Consider the following 17,463-nt stretch of genomic DNA (forward strand, 5'->3'; position numbering starts at 1 on the left):
GCATGGTGGGGTGCTCCTTGCTTTGAAATCGGCGCGGCCTCGGCAGGCGCTTCGGATGATGCGTGAGCTCCACAGCTCGACCTCGTTTTCCCTTACCTTACCTCTAGGAACCTGGAAGCTTCCGCACGCAACGCCATTGGGAGTAGTGTATACGCACCATGTCTGCACCGTCGAAATCGCGATGGGCAAACGAAGACCCCGAAGAAGAAGCTGCCATTGCGCGGCAAAAACGCGAAAAGGAGGAAAAGAAACGCGCCAAAGCTGAAAAACAACGAAAGCTGGAACAGCAAAAACAACCGCCCGCCACACAAGACAAGATTGAAAAACTTGAAAATGCAGCAGAAAGACCATCAAAGCGACGGCGACTCTCCAACGAACCAGGTACGTCCGCTGAAAACGCGGAAATTGAGACTCGCCGCAAGCTTCTCCAGTTCCCAGCGCCAGAGTGGGCACCGTGTCGTCATGTCGACAACTACCAAAGGCTCAACCATATCGAAGAAGGATCTTATGGGCTAGTTTCGCGTGCGAAGGACCTGGTGACAGGAGAAATCGTCGCCCTCAAGAAGCTGAAAATCGATAAATCGCCTGATGGATTTCCTGTCACCGGGCTACGCGAGATTCAGACTCTACAACGCGCGAGACACAACAATATTGTCCGTTTGCGTGAGATTGTCATGGGGAATAACATGAATGAGTGAGTATTTTTATTTTTATTGTTTTATCCCCCTGAAAAGTTCTAGATGCACAAGATTATTGACCACATGATCCCGGGGGCATTCTTGCACCTCGTTCCTTTCCTTTCGTAGTGTATACCTCGTTATGGACTTTCTCGAACATGACATGAAAACCCTACTTGATGACATGCAAGAACCGTTTCTCCCATCGGAGATCAAGACCCTACTTCAACAAATGATCTCAGCCACGGAATTCCTCCATTCGCACTGGATTCTACACCGCGATTTGAAAACCTCGAACCTGCTGATGAACAACCGTGGCGAGATCAAGATCGCTGATTTCGGCATGGCAAGGTATTACGGTGACCCGCCGCCGAAGCTGACACAGCTGGTCGTGACTTTATGGTACCGGTCTCCGGAATTACTTCTCGGAGCGGAATCCTACGGCCCTGAAATCGATATCTGGAGTGTTGGATGTATTTTTGGCGAGCTTCTAACAACAGATCCTCTCTTCCAGGGTAAGAACGAAGTTGACCAGCTGTCGAAAGTGAGTTCCTTTCTTTTATTATTGTAGACGTCATTCGCTAAATATCTACAGATTTTTGCCGTCACTGGCCCCCCTACACAGCAGATATGGCCAACTTTCCGTTCCCTGCCCAATGCAAAATCTCTCCGTCTTCCACCAGGGTCGGCATCATCGTCAGGCTCACTCACAAACCCACCATTACTTCCTCGCTCCAAATTTCCATATCTGACAAATGCCGGATTGCATCTCCTTTCATCGCTGCTGGCGCTTAACCCTGCTGCGCGTCCAACTGCTGCAGAATGCCTCAAGCATCCTTACTTTCGGGAAGACCCCAGACCTAAAGCAAAGGAGATGTTTCCCACCTTTCCCTCGAAAGCTGGGCAAGAAAGACGTCGGCGTAGAGCAACGCCTGAAGCGCCCAAACATGGCGAAGAAGCTCCGCATTTGGATTTCGCTAATGTTTTTGGGGGAGCAGCTGCTAGTGCTGAGGAGACAGGAGCTGGGTTTGCATTGAGACTGGGCTAGAACTATTCTAAACTTTACTATATCGTGAAGCTATATTCATCGTTTTTAAGCAATATCTATGTAATATATCTCGAACGAATATAAATTTTCGATCGGACTGCTTAATTACCTATCAAACAGCAATTGTATTTGGAACAACGCTCGCTAGCCGCGAACGAGGCGGCTCTGTTGTTATCGATTGGCTCCGTCCGCCTTCGCCGCCGCTATTTATTAACATCGGTTGCTCCGAGCTGCAGCTACACAAACACCAATTCCATTCTGTCTCACCACTTCTATCTCTTCGTTTTCTTTTACTCTCAATCTAGATCCAAAATTCTGACATAGTAAATAACTGTGCGACAAATATTACAAGACTAAATCATGGCAGCCGGCAAGAAAGCTGCTGCCCCATCGTTTGATTCCTTCATTGAGGCTGGTAAATACTCGACAGTCCAACCCTTGAGCTCTCCTTTTTTGACTAACGCGAAAAGAACGCCTTGAGCGACGAAAGAAGGAAAACCAAACCCTCGCAAATGAATTACTCGGCAAAAAGAGTAGAAGAGCTAGCGCTCCTGGTCCTGGAATCGGCAGCAAGAAAGCGCCTATCGAACGCAGCCTTGCGAGTAGGATTGGTGTTGTAAAGGTTGGCCTTCCCTATATATTTATAATACTTTCATGGCTGTATTGTCTGACAGTTAATGTCGATTACAGCGCTCCGCTTCAGCCTCGTCAAGACCGAAATCAAACCCCATCGCCGTTGCGCGCGCTGCCGCAGCTTCATCACGAACCGCTCGCCCCAGCGGCGCCCGACGCACTCGCGAGGATCGCATGATGGCAGACATTGACATGGGGAACGACGTGCAGGTGAATAGCTTCGGGAAGGGAATTTCCATCAAAGGCACTGGCTCGGGTCCCTTTGTCGTCCTCGGGAGAAATTTTGCACCGGGCACTAATGCGGCTGATATTGAGGCTGCCTTGGAACCCGTTGCTGGAGAGATAATTGGCGTGAATATCAAGTCGTATTCGCCGCATGTGAGTGCTGAAATCGCGTGCGCAGAGAAATGGGGCGCCGAGGCAATTGTCGCTCAGTTTCATGGTAAAAAGGTACAGATACGGCGTGGCGTTATAGTTTATACCGTGGCACAGAACTGACTATTAGGTAGGCGGATGGAAGGGTTCTTTCGCTGGAATATAAGGGCATTGGGTCTTCATCATCGTTCAACAGCTCTACCGCCCCATCTAACTACGACGCTTTCAGAGAACGGGCAAACCGCGAGCGCGTGGAGAACCGAAAGGGAGATCTATTCCAAGACGGGACCTTCGATAACAAGGGCCGATTTGGACGAGGTAGAGGGCGTGCTAATGGGTTGAACAATCGCAGTCAGCACCAGACCAGTGGTTTGTACAGCGATAAGATGATGGTTGATGCTCCGGCTACACAGACGTCGCAGCGCGGACGGAAGTTTCGTTGATCTTTTCATCCTACGAAGTTATTTCTCGTCTATTTGTTCGTAAATCATTTTTTTTTCATGGCGCTTGGATGTGGATGTAAGAGGGTTTATGGTGATTTTAGTTATGTATTACTAGTCATGTCTCTGGTTGAAGTGGAAACGGAGCACTCTGCGTATTTAATAACCATATCCGTCAAAAAGCTATTAAGAATACTCAACATCATTCAAAGTGGGAATATTGATTGAGACAACAGCACCATTTAAGCATTGCAAAATCACGTGAAATCGCGGAGGATGCGGAGTTTGCGGAGATCAAGAGAACAATTTTGATCAACCCAACACAGTCACATAAAGTGACAGTTGAATCTCGATAAAGCTTTGGTGCCAGATAATATCATATATCTGAACCACAACACTTGATTTGAAAGCATTGACACCATTGGAGGCGTCAAAAATGAATCATGGACTCAGGCGCGGAGCACAACACATAGCCAAACAATGCAGTCGCCAAACCTTGCTCACTCAAACCCGACGATATGTCTCTGACATCGTCAAAAAGGAGTGGTCAACACCCCTGGCCAAAACACTCGCCGATGCCATTAGGGTATACATCTCCAGACAGCCCTTTCCTCAAAGCTCGACTAATCTAAGAGCCATGCAGACAACCGGACCAATTTCTATAGCAGCGTACATGCGACAAGTCCTCACGAACCCCGACGCTGGATACTACACAACACCGAGCTCACAGAGCGGCACAGAAGTATTCGGCACAAAAGGTGATTTTATAACATCGCCGGAAATCACACAGGTATTCGGCGAGTTGGTTGGTCTATGGACGATTACAGAATGGATGGCGCAGGGGAGACCGAAAACCGGTGTCGAGCTTATCGAGGTTGGACCAGGGAAAGGCACGTTGATGGATGATATATTACGGGTGAGTGAGCATCTATTGCATTGTATGGGTTGGGTGCTGATTAGTGAGGCGGGTAGACTATTCGCAATTTCAAGACCTTTTCGTCGAGTATTGAAGCCGTATACCTCGTTGAAGCTAGTGCGTCGCTGCGGGAGATCCAGAAGAACCTGTTATGTGGATCAGATACCACGTTGGAGGAGATAGAGGTTGGACACAGGGGCGTCAGTAAGCATATTGGCGTGCCGATTATTTGGGTAGAAGATATCAGATTATTATCACACAGTGAGTTCTACCTGCAAGTTTCAGATTATTTACATGTTATTGATTCCTCCATCTAGATGATAAAACGCCGTTTATTTTTGCACACGAGTTCTTTGATGCTTTGCCAATTCACGCTTTTGAATCGGTTTCACCTGATCCAAACTCAAAACCGCAGCAGATCATGACGCCGACTGGCCCGATCAACATAGACAATGCCAATTCGGCGCAGGCCCATGCTTCCACTCCACAGTGGCGCGAACTGATGGTGGCACTCAACGCAAAATCCGTTGTTGAAGACCAGAAAGACCAGCCGGAATTCCAGCTCTCCCGGGCCAAAGCCGCTACCCCCAATTCATTAATTCTACCTGAGATTTCGCAAAGATACAAATCCTTGAAGTCTCAGCCAGGTTCTATCATTGAGATTAGCCCCGAGAGTCGTATTTACATGGCTGATTTCGCTCGTCGAATTGGTGGATTCACGCCATCTCCAAAGAAAACACCAACGAGGAAGCCCGGTGAAGTAGCACCAAAGGAGCCGATTGAGAACACCGATACACAAGCCCCAAAACCAAGGCCGTTAGGAGCAGCATTGATTCTAGACTATGGAACATCTTCAACCATCCCAATGAACTCTCTCCGTGGAATTCGACAACATGCAAAAATTTCCCCTTTCGCATTACCAGGCCAGGTAGACGTCAGCGCCGATGTGGACTTTACCAGCTTAGCCGAGGCTGCCATCGAAGCTAGCGAGGACGTCGAAGTTCACGGACCAGTGGATCAGGCCGATTTTCTCCGGTCAATGGGCATTGCGGAGCGTGCAGAGCAGCTGCTGAAAGAAGTGAAAGACGAGGAAAAGCGAAAGAATATAGAGAGTGCCTGGAAACGATTGGTCGACAGCGGACCAAACGGAATGGGTAAGTTGTATAAAGCTCTAGCAATCATCCCGGAGAACGGTGGCCGGAGGAGGCCAGTCGGTTTTGGGGGTGGTGTTGTGGGTTGATATCCTTTCTTCTCGATGTACAATCATGCATCAATATTTGTATTAATAGTGTAGTATAAATCGATTCTATCGAGGGTATCATCTAAAGACATAAATCCTGCCTTTGTAAAAAAAAACCGTTGCTCATTCAAACCATCATAGTGTGTGCAGAGACAAAGGAAGCCGCGAGTAGGAAAATTTCAATACTCCTTCCAGATATCCTCCACATACGCCTCTGTCAACCTCTCATCCGCGCCGTACTTTTCTTGCCATTGCACGAATCCGCCTTCAAGCACGTATACTTGCTGCTTTTTGCTTTCCTCGACGCCCAAAGCATTCTCTCGCTCGCGGGCATAACGCAGAGCTGCAGACGGACCTCGTTGCTGGCTGAGCGCGCAGTGGAAAACGACTTTTTCTTTATCTTTCAGGGTGCGTACGAGTTCGGGCATGCGGTAGTCGAGGGTTGAGCTGGGAACCCATGTAGACGTGTAAATGTGGCCGCCTACATGATCTGTACAGCAGATAGTGTTAGAGTAGGTATATATGAGTACTACAGGAGCCACGTACCAGAGTCTCGGACGTCGATAATGGCGAGTTTGGTGGGCGTGCTCGTCGAAAGGAGCAAGGACGAGAGAACATCTCGACTCATGCGGGGAAGAGTTGCAATGGAGATGGAGGACATTCTGGGGTTTGTTCTGTTTTTTGGCAAGTTTTATATTGTTGAATATCTTCAAAATGTGTATGTAAATGATAAATTATGTATGTCGTCTTGCACAGATTCCGTCTTCTTGCAGAGTTATACCAGCCATCAATTGATTATTATTGTCGAATCTTTAAGCGCATTAGATTACTCAGCAACAAATTTAGCTTAGTGACAAATTTAATTAGATTAAGATACAAACCTAAATTTATGAAAGTTATCTAAATATATTTATATACGAATTTATACTAATATTTATTATTTCATAAATGTCCGTTCTGGTGAAAGCGTAGTTATTTTCGTCGTCTTTTGACACCGTTTTAACCGACGTTTTCACCAGCCGGCCCTCACCCTTTGCTGGCCGCTTTAGAGCTTCCCACCGACTTCCTCTTCGACTTGCTGTCCTGGTCTCGGTGTGCCTTGTAACGGAGCTCAAATATCAAAATAAAACGTACGGCATAGAAAACTAACAAGACGTGAGCTGAAGAAGAGAAACTAATCTATATGGGAGCAAGCCTGTATTTAAGCCTGCGCAGGGCTTGCTCCAGAGCATGATTCCTGACGGAGTATGCTTTTATATCAATACAAAGATCCTAGAATAAAACCGTATAATAGAGCAAGCAACAAAGCCCTTGGTGAAACTATTCCCAAGACGTGAAACTGATGGAACAAAGATCGGCGGCGCCCAAAGCAGGCTCCAGGATTGGGACCGTGACACATCGCACAAGGCTGAGCTAATAATTTCTCTTATATCAACGAGGCTGGGTGGACTTGCATGGTTATGCTGTGCGTAATTTAATTTAAATCTCTTACGTCTCTCCTCTTACCTGTAACCTTGGGGTGCATTTCATAAACTTGTCCATACTTGTGAAGCCTGATTATATCTGCCCTCTACAAATCTAAAATGTTCACGCCAAGTTTCGAGTCTCTAGTCCTAGTTGTTTATACAATCATCCAGTTCCTAACTCCAGGTGCGGAAAGTGTCGGCGGCCTCTCTGGAAATGATTCAATTTTCCGGGCATCTATTGCATGCCTCGATGCTCCATCAGGCCTTCTATTTATATGGGCAGTTTCCGATTTCATTCTACACCTAGATCCGAATTCGCGATTTCGTTTAGCACGATTTGGTTTACTTCATATGCGTGATTCTCATGATCGAGGAACTCGGCTCCGAATTTCTACTCGACTATCACCACTGCAATTTTTTTCCACCAGTACAAGAATCGCAAAACTCTATGTTGTGAATGAAAACGATGAAAGCCACGATCCAGGTCCGAGCAATGTCCGCCCAGTTAACAATAAAGAAATCACATTTTACTTGAGTCTAAACTCTTTTATCGTACCGTATTTGTGGCAAGACCGTACAAAGGTCCTGGAAACCCGTCGATTCAGACTTTCTAGAAGGTTAATTCTTGAAGCCGGTGCTTTGTCTTTAACCAGGCTCTGCCACTTCTTCACCATATGTATCAGCTTGCTCGCCACTCGAATACTGCTCATTATCTTTTTATTTCCCCCGAGCTGGTCGAGAGTTGTGATAATTCTGTCTGAACTCAGCCGGTCCAGCATGGCCATCACCCAGGAGATCAGCGTCTTTACGTACTCATGTTACGCAAAGGGTATACACGCTTGGTTTGGCCCGCATGATGTGCAATTCCGTGAGAGACGGAAAAAGTTACCTCCTGATTTCCAAGCCAACTTTGAAGATAAATTCTATGAATTTCTTGGGATCAACTACCCAGCAAAACTCGCGTTCATAATGGCTAAGCGGCTATGGACATATCAATACCGAATTTGGGTGTTCCTAGCTTTGCCAGAGGGACTCAATCCTGGTGAGAAAATATTCTCACTTCTGAGCATACCAGCCGAAGAAGAATTCGACAAAAGAGCGGAGGCCAGGTCGATTTTACTCAAGGTATTCGAAGAGAGGCAGAATGGCGACAGTCATCTTTATGATGTTCAATTTGACAACGTACCGCGTCAGCTCTACAATGAAGCTATGTCGTCGGGCCTTCAAGCATTGCCAATTCTTCGCTATGGCCTTGGATCACTCCTCCTAGTTGGGCTTCTGATAGGCTTACTGGCTCCAGTTATATTAGCTTTGCCCGATACACCCTCACATGCTGGTATATACTGGGCTGTCGAGCAAGGTCTTGTGACATTGTTGAAATATTATGACTTCAGTACCTGTCGGGTTAATACAGCGTTCGGCGAGCCTCCAGCACAAGTACCAGACTCTGAGGCATGAGGGAACTCTAGGCTGAATAAGATTGTTTGCGCACCCTATTCTATCACGTTCGCATGGACTATCATTTGTTTGTTTTTGCTGGAATATAACGGTATAGTATATAGGCAGTGCAATGTGCCGTCAAAAATTCTTTGAATGTCTCTCAGTACCTAAAGAATCTGGATTCACTCTGCCGTACCTTGGTGGAACTGGACAGCATTTATATGGGGGAGGGGAGGAAAGAATGTTCCCAGCAGCCCAACTCGTATTATGCTTTACCATGCAGAAGAGTCACAACATGCCCCTCCATCTTCCTCCTTCGCACTTTGAGGAACGCAATCTTCCAACCATTCTCGCTCAACTCGAATTTCATTAGTATTCAGCCCGTCCTCTTTTACAATGTGAAGCTTGCCACTTTCATATGATCTCCAGTGTGCAACGCGGATCTGAAAATTGAAACCCCATCTTTGCTTCTCTGGCAATTCTTCCCATCTGCAGGCACCGATGAAATATTGACTGGATATGTCCGGATGTCCTAGTGGGCTTGAATAAGTTTGAACAAAGGCCTCGGGTGTTGGTATCTTTTATTTTGTTGAAGTATCGGATCGTCATAAGCCCTCTTCAACAGATCCCTTTGAGAGGGGTAGAATGTTTGTTGGTCACCATCATGGATATTGAAAAGTCTCATAGTGTGCTGCACTTGTTGGCCTTGGAGGGGTAGAGTGAGTAAACTATCGTAATAGTATGATCACTCACCTCGAATGACTCTATCGACTTGGATCTTTTCCAACAAATTAACCCTAACCCTGAGCATATAAATTATGGGGACGTTCATGATCCTCGACGGTATGGGAGTGATACAACAGAGCCTAATAAATGATGAAGGAATTTGAGATTATGGAATAGTGGAGACACATGCGCGGATTGTGGAGAATATAATTGTGATGAGCTGAGTTTTGGAGGAGGGGTTGATAGGCTTTGGGGATTGTTGGAGGGGTAGATCTTGGACATATGGTTAGGGCTATTTTCCCAATCTTAATTATCATCTAAAGCTTCAAAGAGATTTACAATAAGCGTTCTTTTTCTTCACTTTCTTCAATTTAGGTTTATATGATAAAGCGTCTATGTGTACAGTATGTCCACCTTTTTATAAGTGGATAAATGCAAGCCTCTTCATCGCGCTTCGCATCCCGTAGTATTATAAGCTTCCAATGAACCGTGATAGCAGATTGAAGAAACCTCACCACAAGTCTAACATATATTCTAACATCTATTTCGATCCTGTAAGAAGCATATCATTGGCTCGTCACATAAAGCCTTAGCGCCATGTAATGCCTCACCCGACTCTCGCGGGGTAAGACCCCAAGTGCAACATGGAGAGTTGATATACTTCACAGTCCTGTACGATAGATACAGAGAGTGATAGTGAGTATAGCATCATTCGCACCTCTAGTAGGTGACTTCCGTGTAGCTGGATAGCGTTCACTTTACCCCCTTTTCCCCTGATTTCACAACAGACCCCAAGGCTCAATAGCTATAAAATTGTAAAACTACCCCAACAAAGTTTTCAAATCCCCAAAAGTTGATACTTCCAAAAAGAAAGCGTCTCGGATTTCGGTCTTGAGCTCCTCACGTAGTCTCTGAGATAGTACGAGAGACATAAGTGAGTCCAGCCCGAAATCGGAAATGTTTGCATCATCAGTTAGCATCCGGACGTCAATGGCCAACTCCTCAGCTATGATTTCAAATGCGCGGACGACCGAATCCGACGCTATTGTGTTTGAATCGTCCTTGCTTTCTTGTGCTTGAACGCTCCGTGCTGGCGAAGGAGGAGTCAACAGACCTGTACCGAATTTAGGGTTGCCCACAAAGGGTGACGGCTGAACCGACTGCGTCTTGGACATAATTGCACTCGAGCCCAATGAAGTCAGAGGGAGGGCAACATGAGAGACATCGGGAGCCTGAGATGCGCCCTTTGTAGCTGGAGGGCGGAAAAAACGATCCAGCATGATGCGGGGCCATTGTGTGAACACAATCGCCTCGACGACACCGACAATCTCGTCACCTTGAAGGATGTACACATCGCCAACGAAGTCATGGTTGTTGTCGGCAGGGACCATTCGGACGTAGGCTAGGTATCGGCCGCCAGGCGCGAGCGGCTTTGCAAACCGCATGGATTTCCAGGATGGCGTGATGTAAAAGTATTTAGTGTTATCGAAATGGGTGCCTCCATTCAGGATGAAACCAGACAGAGACACGCATCCGTCGATGAAATGGGGAGGCACCGTCCACGAGCCCGCGGTATCGGCGGGGAATTCCACCTCAGCCACGGCTTCATCTTTGTTGAGAATCACAGACTTCATTGTTCGATACATGTCCGAGTAGCCGACTAATTTCCCAAAGAGGCTGTATGCAAGACTGGTCGTCAATCTATCGGCATTACCGCTCGCGGCCAGATCGTTCAGGGCCGCGATACGACTTGTCACAAGGCCTGCTGAACGGGACCATGTCGACAGCCAAGATGAGGGATCTTCGTAGAAGATAGACGCATGGCAATACCACAAGCCTTTGGCGGGATTATACCATTTGATATGGGCTTGCCCTTTTTCTAAATCGGCTTCGGCACTCACCACGATCGGCTGAGCTTCAGTTGGGCTGCGGTGCTTAACTACAGGTTCGTGATACTCGAAGTCGGCAACGTTGATGCCAATGTTAGCTGAGTTTGGAAGCCCTTTGTCAAGAATACGTTTCGCGACTGTGAAAGCCATATCCGCGTGGAGGAACTACTGATGTTAGAAATGGAGTGCTGTGGTCAATAAATATCAAACTTACAGAAGATGCAACTCCGTAGTTGTTCATGGCATGTCCGTCGATAACATCCTTGAGCGCTGGGTCGGTCATGTCTGACTCAGTCACGAGCTGGGCTAAGGATTCAGTGTAGTTCTCCGAACAAATTTCATGGATGCTTGTCGTGCGGAAGCCCTTGACAGTCTGAGTCAAGGCTTTGGTGAAGTTGGGATCAGACAGCGCCCGTCCCTTGGTCAGATTCCAGTCTCCGCTGTACTGAATCCAATAGTTTTTATTGTCCCACGCGTATGTCGGGGTATCGACCAGTCGGAGAGCCTGCTCGAAGGGTAAATGGTACTCCGTCCAATCTATGGTCAAACCAGCATTGTACAACGCAGTGAGTGCCTTGCCGAGCGTGGTCCAGTTGTCTTGGTCTCGGTTCAATGTTGGACACGTCAATCGAGTGTCTGACAATGTCTTTGCGATAAAGCTGACACAGCAAGGATGATGGCCGATCTCTATCCAGAGGCTGGATTTCGACAGAACGCCAGATGTCCAAGCGGCATTGAGTCCACCAACATAGTCGACTGTATCTCGAGTCGCCTTAGCCAAGTATGTAACATCAATTTCGGAAGTAAGAACTTTGGAGTAGAGGGGTGAAATGACGGGAATTCTGGGCGGCTTGCATACAACAGCCTGCGTCAGTTTGACAAAATCATTCACCAAAACTTCCATCTGGCTTGTGTGGTAGGCATGGGGCACATTAAGCCTTATGGTCCTGTAGCCCGCTTTCCCGAGAACGGTTGCAAGATCATCCAGGTCTGCGAGTGCACCTCCGAGTACTGTTTCCTCGGGACCATTGATGCAAGCCACTTCAAAGGGAATGCCGTCGGCGGCCTTTACGACATTTTCGTGAGACGCTCGAACGGACAACATGCCGTGCGTAGCAGGCGTACATTTTGTCTCTAGCAGTGCCGCACGTGTTCCGACGAGAAATACAGTGTCACTATCGGAGAAGACACATGCTGCATTCAATGCAGCATACTCGCCCAGGCTGTGGCCTATAACGACGCTTGGCTTGACGCCAAACAAGGCCCAGAGTCGTGTTAGAGCGATCTCTACGCACACGATAGCTAGATGCATGGAAACTATGGGAACATCTTCAACATTGCAGGTGCTCTTGATGATAGGCAAGAACGAAGGGAACTTCTGACGTCGCCCAATACCGTCGAGTCGGTCCAGTTGTTCCCGGAAAGGCCTAGAGTCGCGGTAAAGTTGTGCGCCAATGCCGATGTAGAATGTCCCTTGGCCAGTGAAAGCGAAGGCCACTGGTGCTTGTTTGGAAGAAGTAGGTAAGTGGTCTAAGGCGGTTTCAATATGCGGACGAAGCAGTGTAGCAGCCTCCGTGAGGGAAGACGCAAGTACCGAAACCCGGTAATTGTAGTGATTCTTCCGTGCAGACAAAGTGTAGGACAGATCAGCAATAGAGACATCTGGTCGCGTTTCAATAAAAGCCACGAGACGTCTGAGGTTCTCTTGAAGAGAGAATGGTGTCTTTGCCGAGATGATGATGGGGTGCGTAGGTCGCGTGTCGTTGCCAACCGTTGGACGCGGCGTCGCTTCTTCCAGTATCATTGCTGTATTTCCTCCAGCTGCTCCAAAATTGTTCACCATTGCCAATCTTTTCTGATCGCTTCTCCGTTCCCATGGTGTGGCCGTGAACGGAATGACAACGCCTTTCTTATCCAAATCCTTGGGCAAAGCCGGATTCAGCCGAGTCTTGATACCAACATGTGGAGGGATAACACTTTTTTGGAAAACTAGAATGGTCTTGATAAATGACATGATACCAGCTGCAGCCTCACCGTGCCCGACATTGGATTTTACAGATCCAATATGGAGGCTTGTGGTTCTGGGTTGCCCGTTAGCAAAGACACTGGTGACTGACCTCATCTCGGTTGGATCCCCTGCGATAGTGCCTGTCCCGTGAAACTCGACATAGCCTACAGACAATGGATCAATACCAGCACGTTTGACCATCTGGTTATAAAGATGGGCCTGTGCCAAGTCGTGGGGGTGTGTGATGGATACAGCCTCAGCCGAATGGTCGGTGCCTGCAGCAAGAACAACAGCGAGAATGTTGTCGTTGTCAGCTTCGGCATCTTCGAGTCGCTTGAGGACGATACTGCCGACACCATCGGCGCGACAGTAGCCGTCTGCTCCCTCGTCCCACGTTTTGCACCCTCCAGTAGGTGATAGAAAATGACCCTTGCTCAAGCCAGCGCTGACATCCGAGTTGGTGATAATGTTCATACCACCTGTGATCGCCATATCAATATCACCGCTCCAGAGTGAAGAACAGGCAGCTTGAATAGCTGCCAAACTGGACGAACAAGCTGTATCGATGCTGTAGCTTGGTCCCCAGAACTTCAGGAAATAATTGATGCGGCCAGGGCCAAAAGCTCTACATCCGCCAGGAATGAAATAAGTTCCAATATCCTGACCAGAGTTGACCTCACGGTAATCGTCGCTAGCACATCCGTAGAATGTGCCGACGCGACGCTGGTGAATACCTCTGCTATGAACGTATCCTGCACTCTCCAAAGCCTCGCAGGCTGTGACTAGAGCTAATCGCTGCATGGGATCGGTCTGCTCGGCTTCACGCGGAGACATACCGAAGAACAAAGCATCGAAGAGCCCTGGATTGTCTACAAAACAGCCGTAGGGTGTTTTGGATGTGTTAGACTTCTCTCCCGTCGGGTCGACATGACTTGCGACATCGAACCGATCAGCTGGTACAGGTGAATGGACGTCGCGACCCTGCACCAACAGCTCCCAGAACTTCTCAGTGTCGTCTGCGCCACCAGGAAATCGGCATGCCGTGCCAATGACGGCGATTTTGGCTGCTTTTGCATCGCGTGGTGGGCTTTGCTCCAGATTTAGACTTATTACGGCGGGCATCATCGTCTGGTGCTCTAGAGTTGTGGCAGGAAGCTCGGTGCTCCATCGTTCGAGGACGCTCTCCATATAATGCGAAGGTTGTAAACTCCACAGCTGTGCTTCGTCTGGTGAAAGTCGTTTCAAACGCGCAGAGACACCATCAATAGTCTGGTCCCATCGAATGCTTTGTGTTAGAATTTCCGTCATCATCTCTAGTAGTAGTGATGTACCATCTGTCGCCTCGAAGGGTCGGCCGGTTACAGGAGAGAATATAGGGAAGCACAATTGACTATTTACTGTGATGCCCTCGACAATCTGCTTGATATGCTCTGGGCCATAAGCTTTATTAGTATGCCACATGCCCTGAACCTTCCTCATTGGAACGTTTTTCGTGTGTTTGAAGAATTCTGACTCTGAGAAAAGGGATCTGAGAGTTGACGGCGGGCCGCCAATGCTCACGGATTTATCGTCGGTGTTGAAAACCGTCACCATGCTGGCCTCAGGGTACGCCTGAGATGATTTGTTGATCAGCGGTCGTTGAGTCCGCAGGTGCTATGAGCTTACCTTTTTCGCATTGAAATCCGCTACTGCTTGTTGGGACTCTTTTAGATCAGCCCCATGGGCGCAGTACACCCAAGCCTGCGACATAAAGGTCAGCAAATACTTCCTATTTAGGATGTATCGGGGTTGAAACATGTATAAGATACTGTCTTTAGAGTTGTTTCGAGAGTAATAGGCTCTAGTAACCTCTATATTTCCTCATGTGACAGTATCATAATTATGAATCCCCCCGGATTAGAAAATTTTCCTCCTGAAAGATTGCTTACTCCTTCAGCATTGATCTCGTTAGGCGACACCTCGAGTGATCGACAAACTTGATCTACGATAAGTCCAAATCGGAATGTGACTTTCGTGATTTCAGCGGCCATGACTGGAAGCAACAGCGGAGAAGGGGAGAGTGCAATGGCGGCCCCAGAGAGCAAACCTGGCCCCCGTCCGATAAGCACAGCATTTTCTGATCGAAAATCGTATTCAAGAGGATGAGCTTCATGGTAGCTTTGGTTGATGGGTCAGCGTTTGAAGTCTTTGCATTGCTTCTTGGCTTACGCAATGAAGATACCCAACTGGAAGACGAGAACAAGGACTCGCTCAATAGCTCCACCTAACGGCGTCTTCCTGAGCTCAATAACACTATCGGTCAGGTCTAATACGCTCTCAAACGTAGGGATGAACTCCCTTTGAGACTTCTCCAGTCGCCGGCATTCTTGCTTCACAGCAATAGTGATCGCCTCGAGAGCCGACGCAAGGATAGGGTGATTTCTCTCTTTGCTCAATAGATGCAATTTTCTAAACAAAGTACGCTGGTCTCCTTCGGGGTCCCCTTGAGGGATTTCGCCAGACAAATAGATGATCTTCGCGCGCGTCATGGTACTTAGGCTTCGCATTAGGCCTTTACCACGCGAAGTATCGGCGGCGATTCAGTATAAATAAGGGGCATTTACCAGGAAATAAGTCAGTCAAGGAGCACGTTGAAGTGATTGACTGATCAGGAAGTTCACTGTTCTAATCTATCAGCTTAACAGTCTATTTAAGTGATTACAGTGAATTGAAGGCATCTGGAATCTGAATAGGTAGAGTAGTCATTAATCAATGACAGCCGAATTGCCGACGCTTATATTTTCTGACTGTAGCCCTAAGCCCGCTAGTCGTTAATCCATGACGGCCGAATCCCGCAGCTATCTTATATCGGACTTTCGGCTGATCAAGCTATTCCCTAAAATCAGGTTTGAAAGAATGCAAGGTGTCGAGGTTGGCAGCCTGTATTTTCAAGAGGTGTACTTCTGTTAGCAACATATTGATGCTAAGCGATTGATTCGAAACATTCTTCCAGCCGAGCTTACACCTCTAGCCGTCCTATTTGCACAAGCATCTCAACCTCAAAAGTTTAACACGATGGCAGATCTTTTGGCAGAAGTTAGGAAACGCTTGACCTCCGAAGATGAGGTTTCACGAAAACTCTTCCAACGCGAGTTACACGAAACAATTGCCTCTGCTGAAACGCCAAAAGAGACGGCAATCCGCTTGTAAGCTTAGAATTTGCACTTGAAATAAAGAAGGAGACATGCCGCTGACTTTAGGGAGATCTCTCTATGTAGGCTCAGTCATTCTTGCAATCGCCTGCACGCCTTCACTAACTCTGCTCTGTAGCCTTTGCAAGCCGCAGCAGCTCGAATAGGTCATGACTTGAAGATTTTCCAGACATTGGATACCAAAGGCCCTCAGACTCTGAAAGACCTGCAAGCTTCGACAGGCGCTCATCCTCTGACCCTTGGTGTGTTTGTATCCCCCGGACTCCAACAGCTTGGCTGATCCCGCTGTCAGGCCGTCTGCTGAGATACATGGCTTCTGTTGGATTAATTCACCAGAGCGCGGCCGATAGATTCGAAGCAAACAGCAAATGTCACCACCTTGCGGCTCCTGAGGCTATCACAATTGTGACGCATTTGTACGTACCGCACTCGAACAAGTTATGCGTAAGCGCGTTGTAACCAAACATTTACAGCTTCGAGAACTGCGGTCCTCTCTTCCAGGAAATGCCAGCGTTCTTGCGGAAGAACAACTACCAAGATGTTACAGATGGCAAGGCCACCGTCTTCCAGCCTGCATACAATACAGAGCTCGATACCTACGCATACTTTTCTCAACACCCCGAGAATATGCAGGCTCTTATAAAGTACATGGGTCTGGAGCAAGGTGTACGAGGTCGCTGGCTGCAGGAGTATCCGTTTGAAAAGCAGACGCAAGGCTGGAACCCAAATCCCGAGGAGGCGCTTTTCGTGGATATTGGTGGCAATGTGGGACATTATTGTGCTTTGTTTAAAAGCAGATTCTCTGAAATCCCAGGCCGCATCTTGTTGGAAGATTTGACTGACACTTTGACTCATGCTCTGCCGACGCCAGGAGTCGAGAAACTGGGACACGACTTTTTCCAGCCGCAGCCGATTAAAGGTGTGTGCGAATTACACTTAAGCAGCTCCGAATGGTGATTTGGACCCGCAGACTGATTTTAGTGATTCTTAGGTGCCAAATTCTATCATCTAGGCTGGGTTCTGCGCAATTGGAGCGATGAGAAAGCAAAGACCATCTTGCGCCAAATCAAATCGGCCATGACGCCACGTTCTGTGCTGCTCATAAATGACATGATCCTTCCAGAAACGCAGATTCCGCCATTTGCCACTGCGCTGGACTTGGTCATGCTGGGTGCATGTGGTAGCCTAGAACGGACTGGGGAGCAGTGGAAGGATCTGCTCAAGGAGGTCGGCTTGGAAATCAAGGAGGCCATTGTATACGACCATGAACTCTTCCATGGTATAATCTCTGCGACAGTAGCATAGATAAATTAGAAACCAAATTTCAGGTTTCATAAAGATCAGCATAATTTTGCGTCTGACTCCTGTTATAAAACTAAAGTCTTCGGAATCGCTTAAGTCGCGCACCACCCTA

The 17,463-nt window shown here is 47.7% G+C and overlaps 7 protein-coding genes across 7 annotated transcripts; 5 read left to right on the plus strand and 2 right to left on the minus strand.

Annotated features, from left to right (window-relative positions):
- Position 1: 1 nt before the first annotated feature.
- Positions 2-1,843, plus strand: BGW36DRAFT_369746 (cmgc/cdk/pitslre protein kinase). The gene is made up of 3 exons (XM_046215169.1): positions 2-694; positions 807-1,221; positions 1,273-1,843. Exons 1-3 carry the CDS (start codon positions 159-161, stop codon positions 1,723-1,725), a joined length of 1,404 nt encoding a protein of 467 aa, XP_046076689.1. The 5' UTR covers positions 2-158; the 3' UTR covers positions 1,726-1,843.
- Positions 1,844-1,959: 116 nt separating this feature from the next.
- BGW36DRAFT_369747 (uncharacterized protein) lies at positions 1,960-3,389 on the plus strand. Its single transcript, XM_046215170.1, has 4 exons — positions 1,960-2,140; positions 2,196-2,347; positions 2,416-2,808; positions 2,868-3,389. Exons 1-4 carry the CDS (start codon positions 2,086-2,088, stop codon positions 3,174-3,176), a joined length of 909 nt encoding a protein of 302 aa, XP_046076690.1. The 5' UTR covers positions 1,960-2,085; the 3' UTR covers positions 3,177-3,389.
- Positions 3,390-3,609: 220 nt separating this feature from the next.
- On the plus strand, positions 3,610-5,329 carry BGW36DRAFT_288560 (putative S-adenosyl-L-methionine-dependent methyltransferase-domain-containing protein; the record flags this gene model as incomplete). Its single annotated transcript, XM_046210591.1, has 4 exons — positions 3,610-3,759; positions 3,817-4,089; positions 4,146-4,350; positions 4,407-5,329. The coding sequence occupies 4 exons, from the start codon at positions 3,610-3,612 to the stop codon at positions 5,327-5,329; spliced, it is 1,551 nt and encodes a 516-aa protein (XP_046076691.1).
- Positions 5,330-5,378: 49 nt separating this feature from the next.
- Positions 5,379-6,108, minus strand: BGW36DRAFT_414127 (Rhodanese-like domain-containing protein). The gene is made up of 2 exons (XM_046219277.1): positions 5,876-6,108; positions 5,379-5,819 (listed from the first exon to the last, which is right to left on the minus strand). Exons 1-2 carry the CDS (start codon positions 5,988-5,990, stop codon positions 5,509-5,511), a joined length of 426 nt encoding a protein of 141 aa, XP_046076692.1. The 5' UTR covers positions 5,991-6,108; the 3' UTR covers positions 5,379-5,508.
- Positions 6,109-6,912: 804 nt separating this feature from the next.
- BGW36DRAFT_355088 (uncharacterized protein) lies at positions 6,913-8,253 on the plus strand (the record flags this gene model as incomplete). The annotated part of the gene is made up of 1 exon (XM_046213604.1): positions 6,913-8,253. The coding sequence occupies one exon, from the start codon at positions 6,913-6,915 to the stop codon at positions 8,251-8,253; it is 1,341 nt and encodes a 446-aa protein (XP_046076693.1).
- Positions 8,254-9,782: 1,529 nt separating this feature from the next.
- BGW36DRAFT_423228 (polyketide synthase) lies at positions 9,783-15,386 on the minus strand (the record flags this gene model as incomplete). Its single annotated transcript, XM_046219807.1, has 5 exons — positions 9,783-11,015; positions 11,065-14,469; positions 14,524-14,598; positions 14,787-15,015; positions 15,067-15,386. The coding sequence occupies 5 exons, from the start codon at positions 15,384-15,386 to the stop codon at positions 9,783-9,785; spliced, it is 5,262 nt and encodes a 1,753-aa protein (XP_046076694.1).
- A 526-nt stretch (positions 15,387-15,912) lies between these two features.
- On the plus strand, positions 15,913-17,354 carry BGW36DRAFT_423229 (S-adenosyl-L-methionine-dependent methyltransferase; the record flags this gene model as incomplete). The annotated part of the gene is made up of 6 exons (XM_046219808.1): positions 15,913-16,043; positions 16,102-16,111; positions 16,168-16,291; positions 16,342-16,465; positions 16,523-16,968; positions 17,041-17,354. 6 exons carry the CDS (start codon positions 15,913-15,915, stop codon positions 17,352-17,354), a joined length of 1,149 nt encoding a protein of 382 aa, XP_046076695.1.
- Between the last annotated feature and the right edge of the window lie 109 nt (positions 17,355-17,463).

This window comes from Talaromyces proteolyticus (genome assembly GCF_021365285.1).
Source record: "Talaromyces proteolyticus strain PMI_201 chromosome Unknown BGW36scaffold_2, whole genome shotgun sequence".
NCBI classification, from domain to species: domain Eukaryota; kingdom Fungi; phylum Ascomycota; class Eurotiomycetes; order Eurotiales; family Trichocomaceae; genus Talaromyces; species Talaromyces proteolyticus.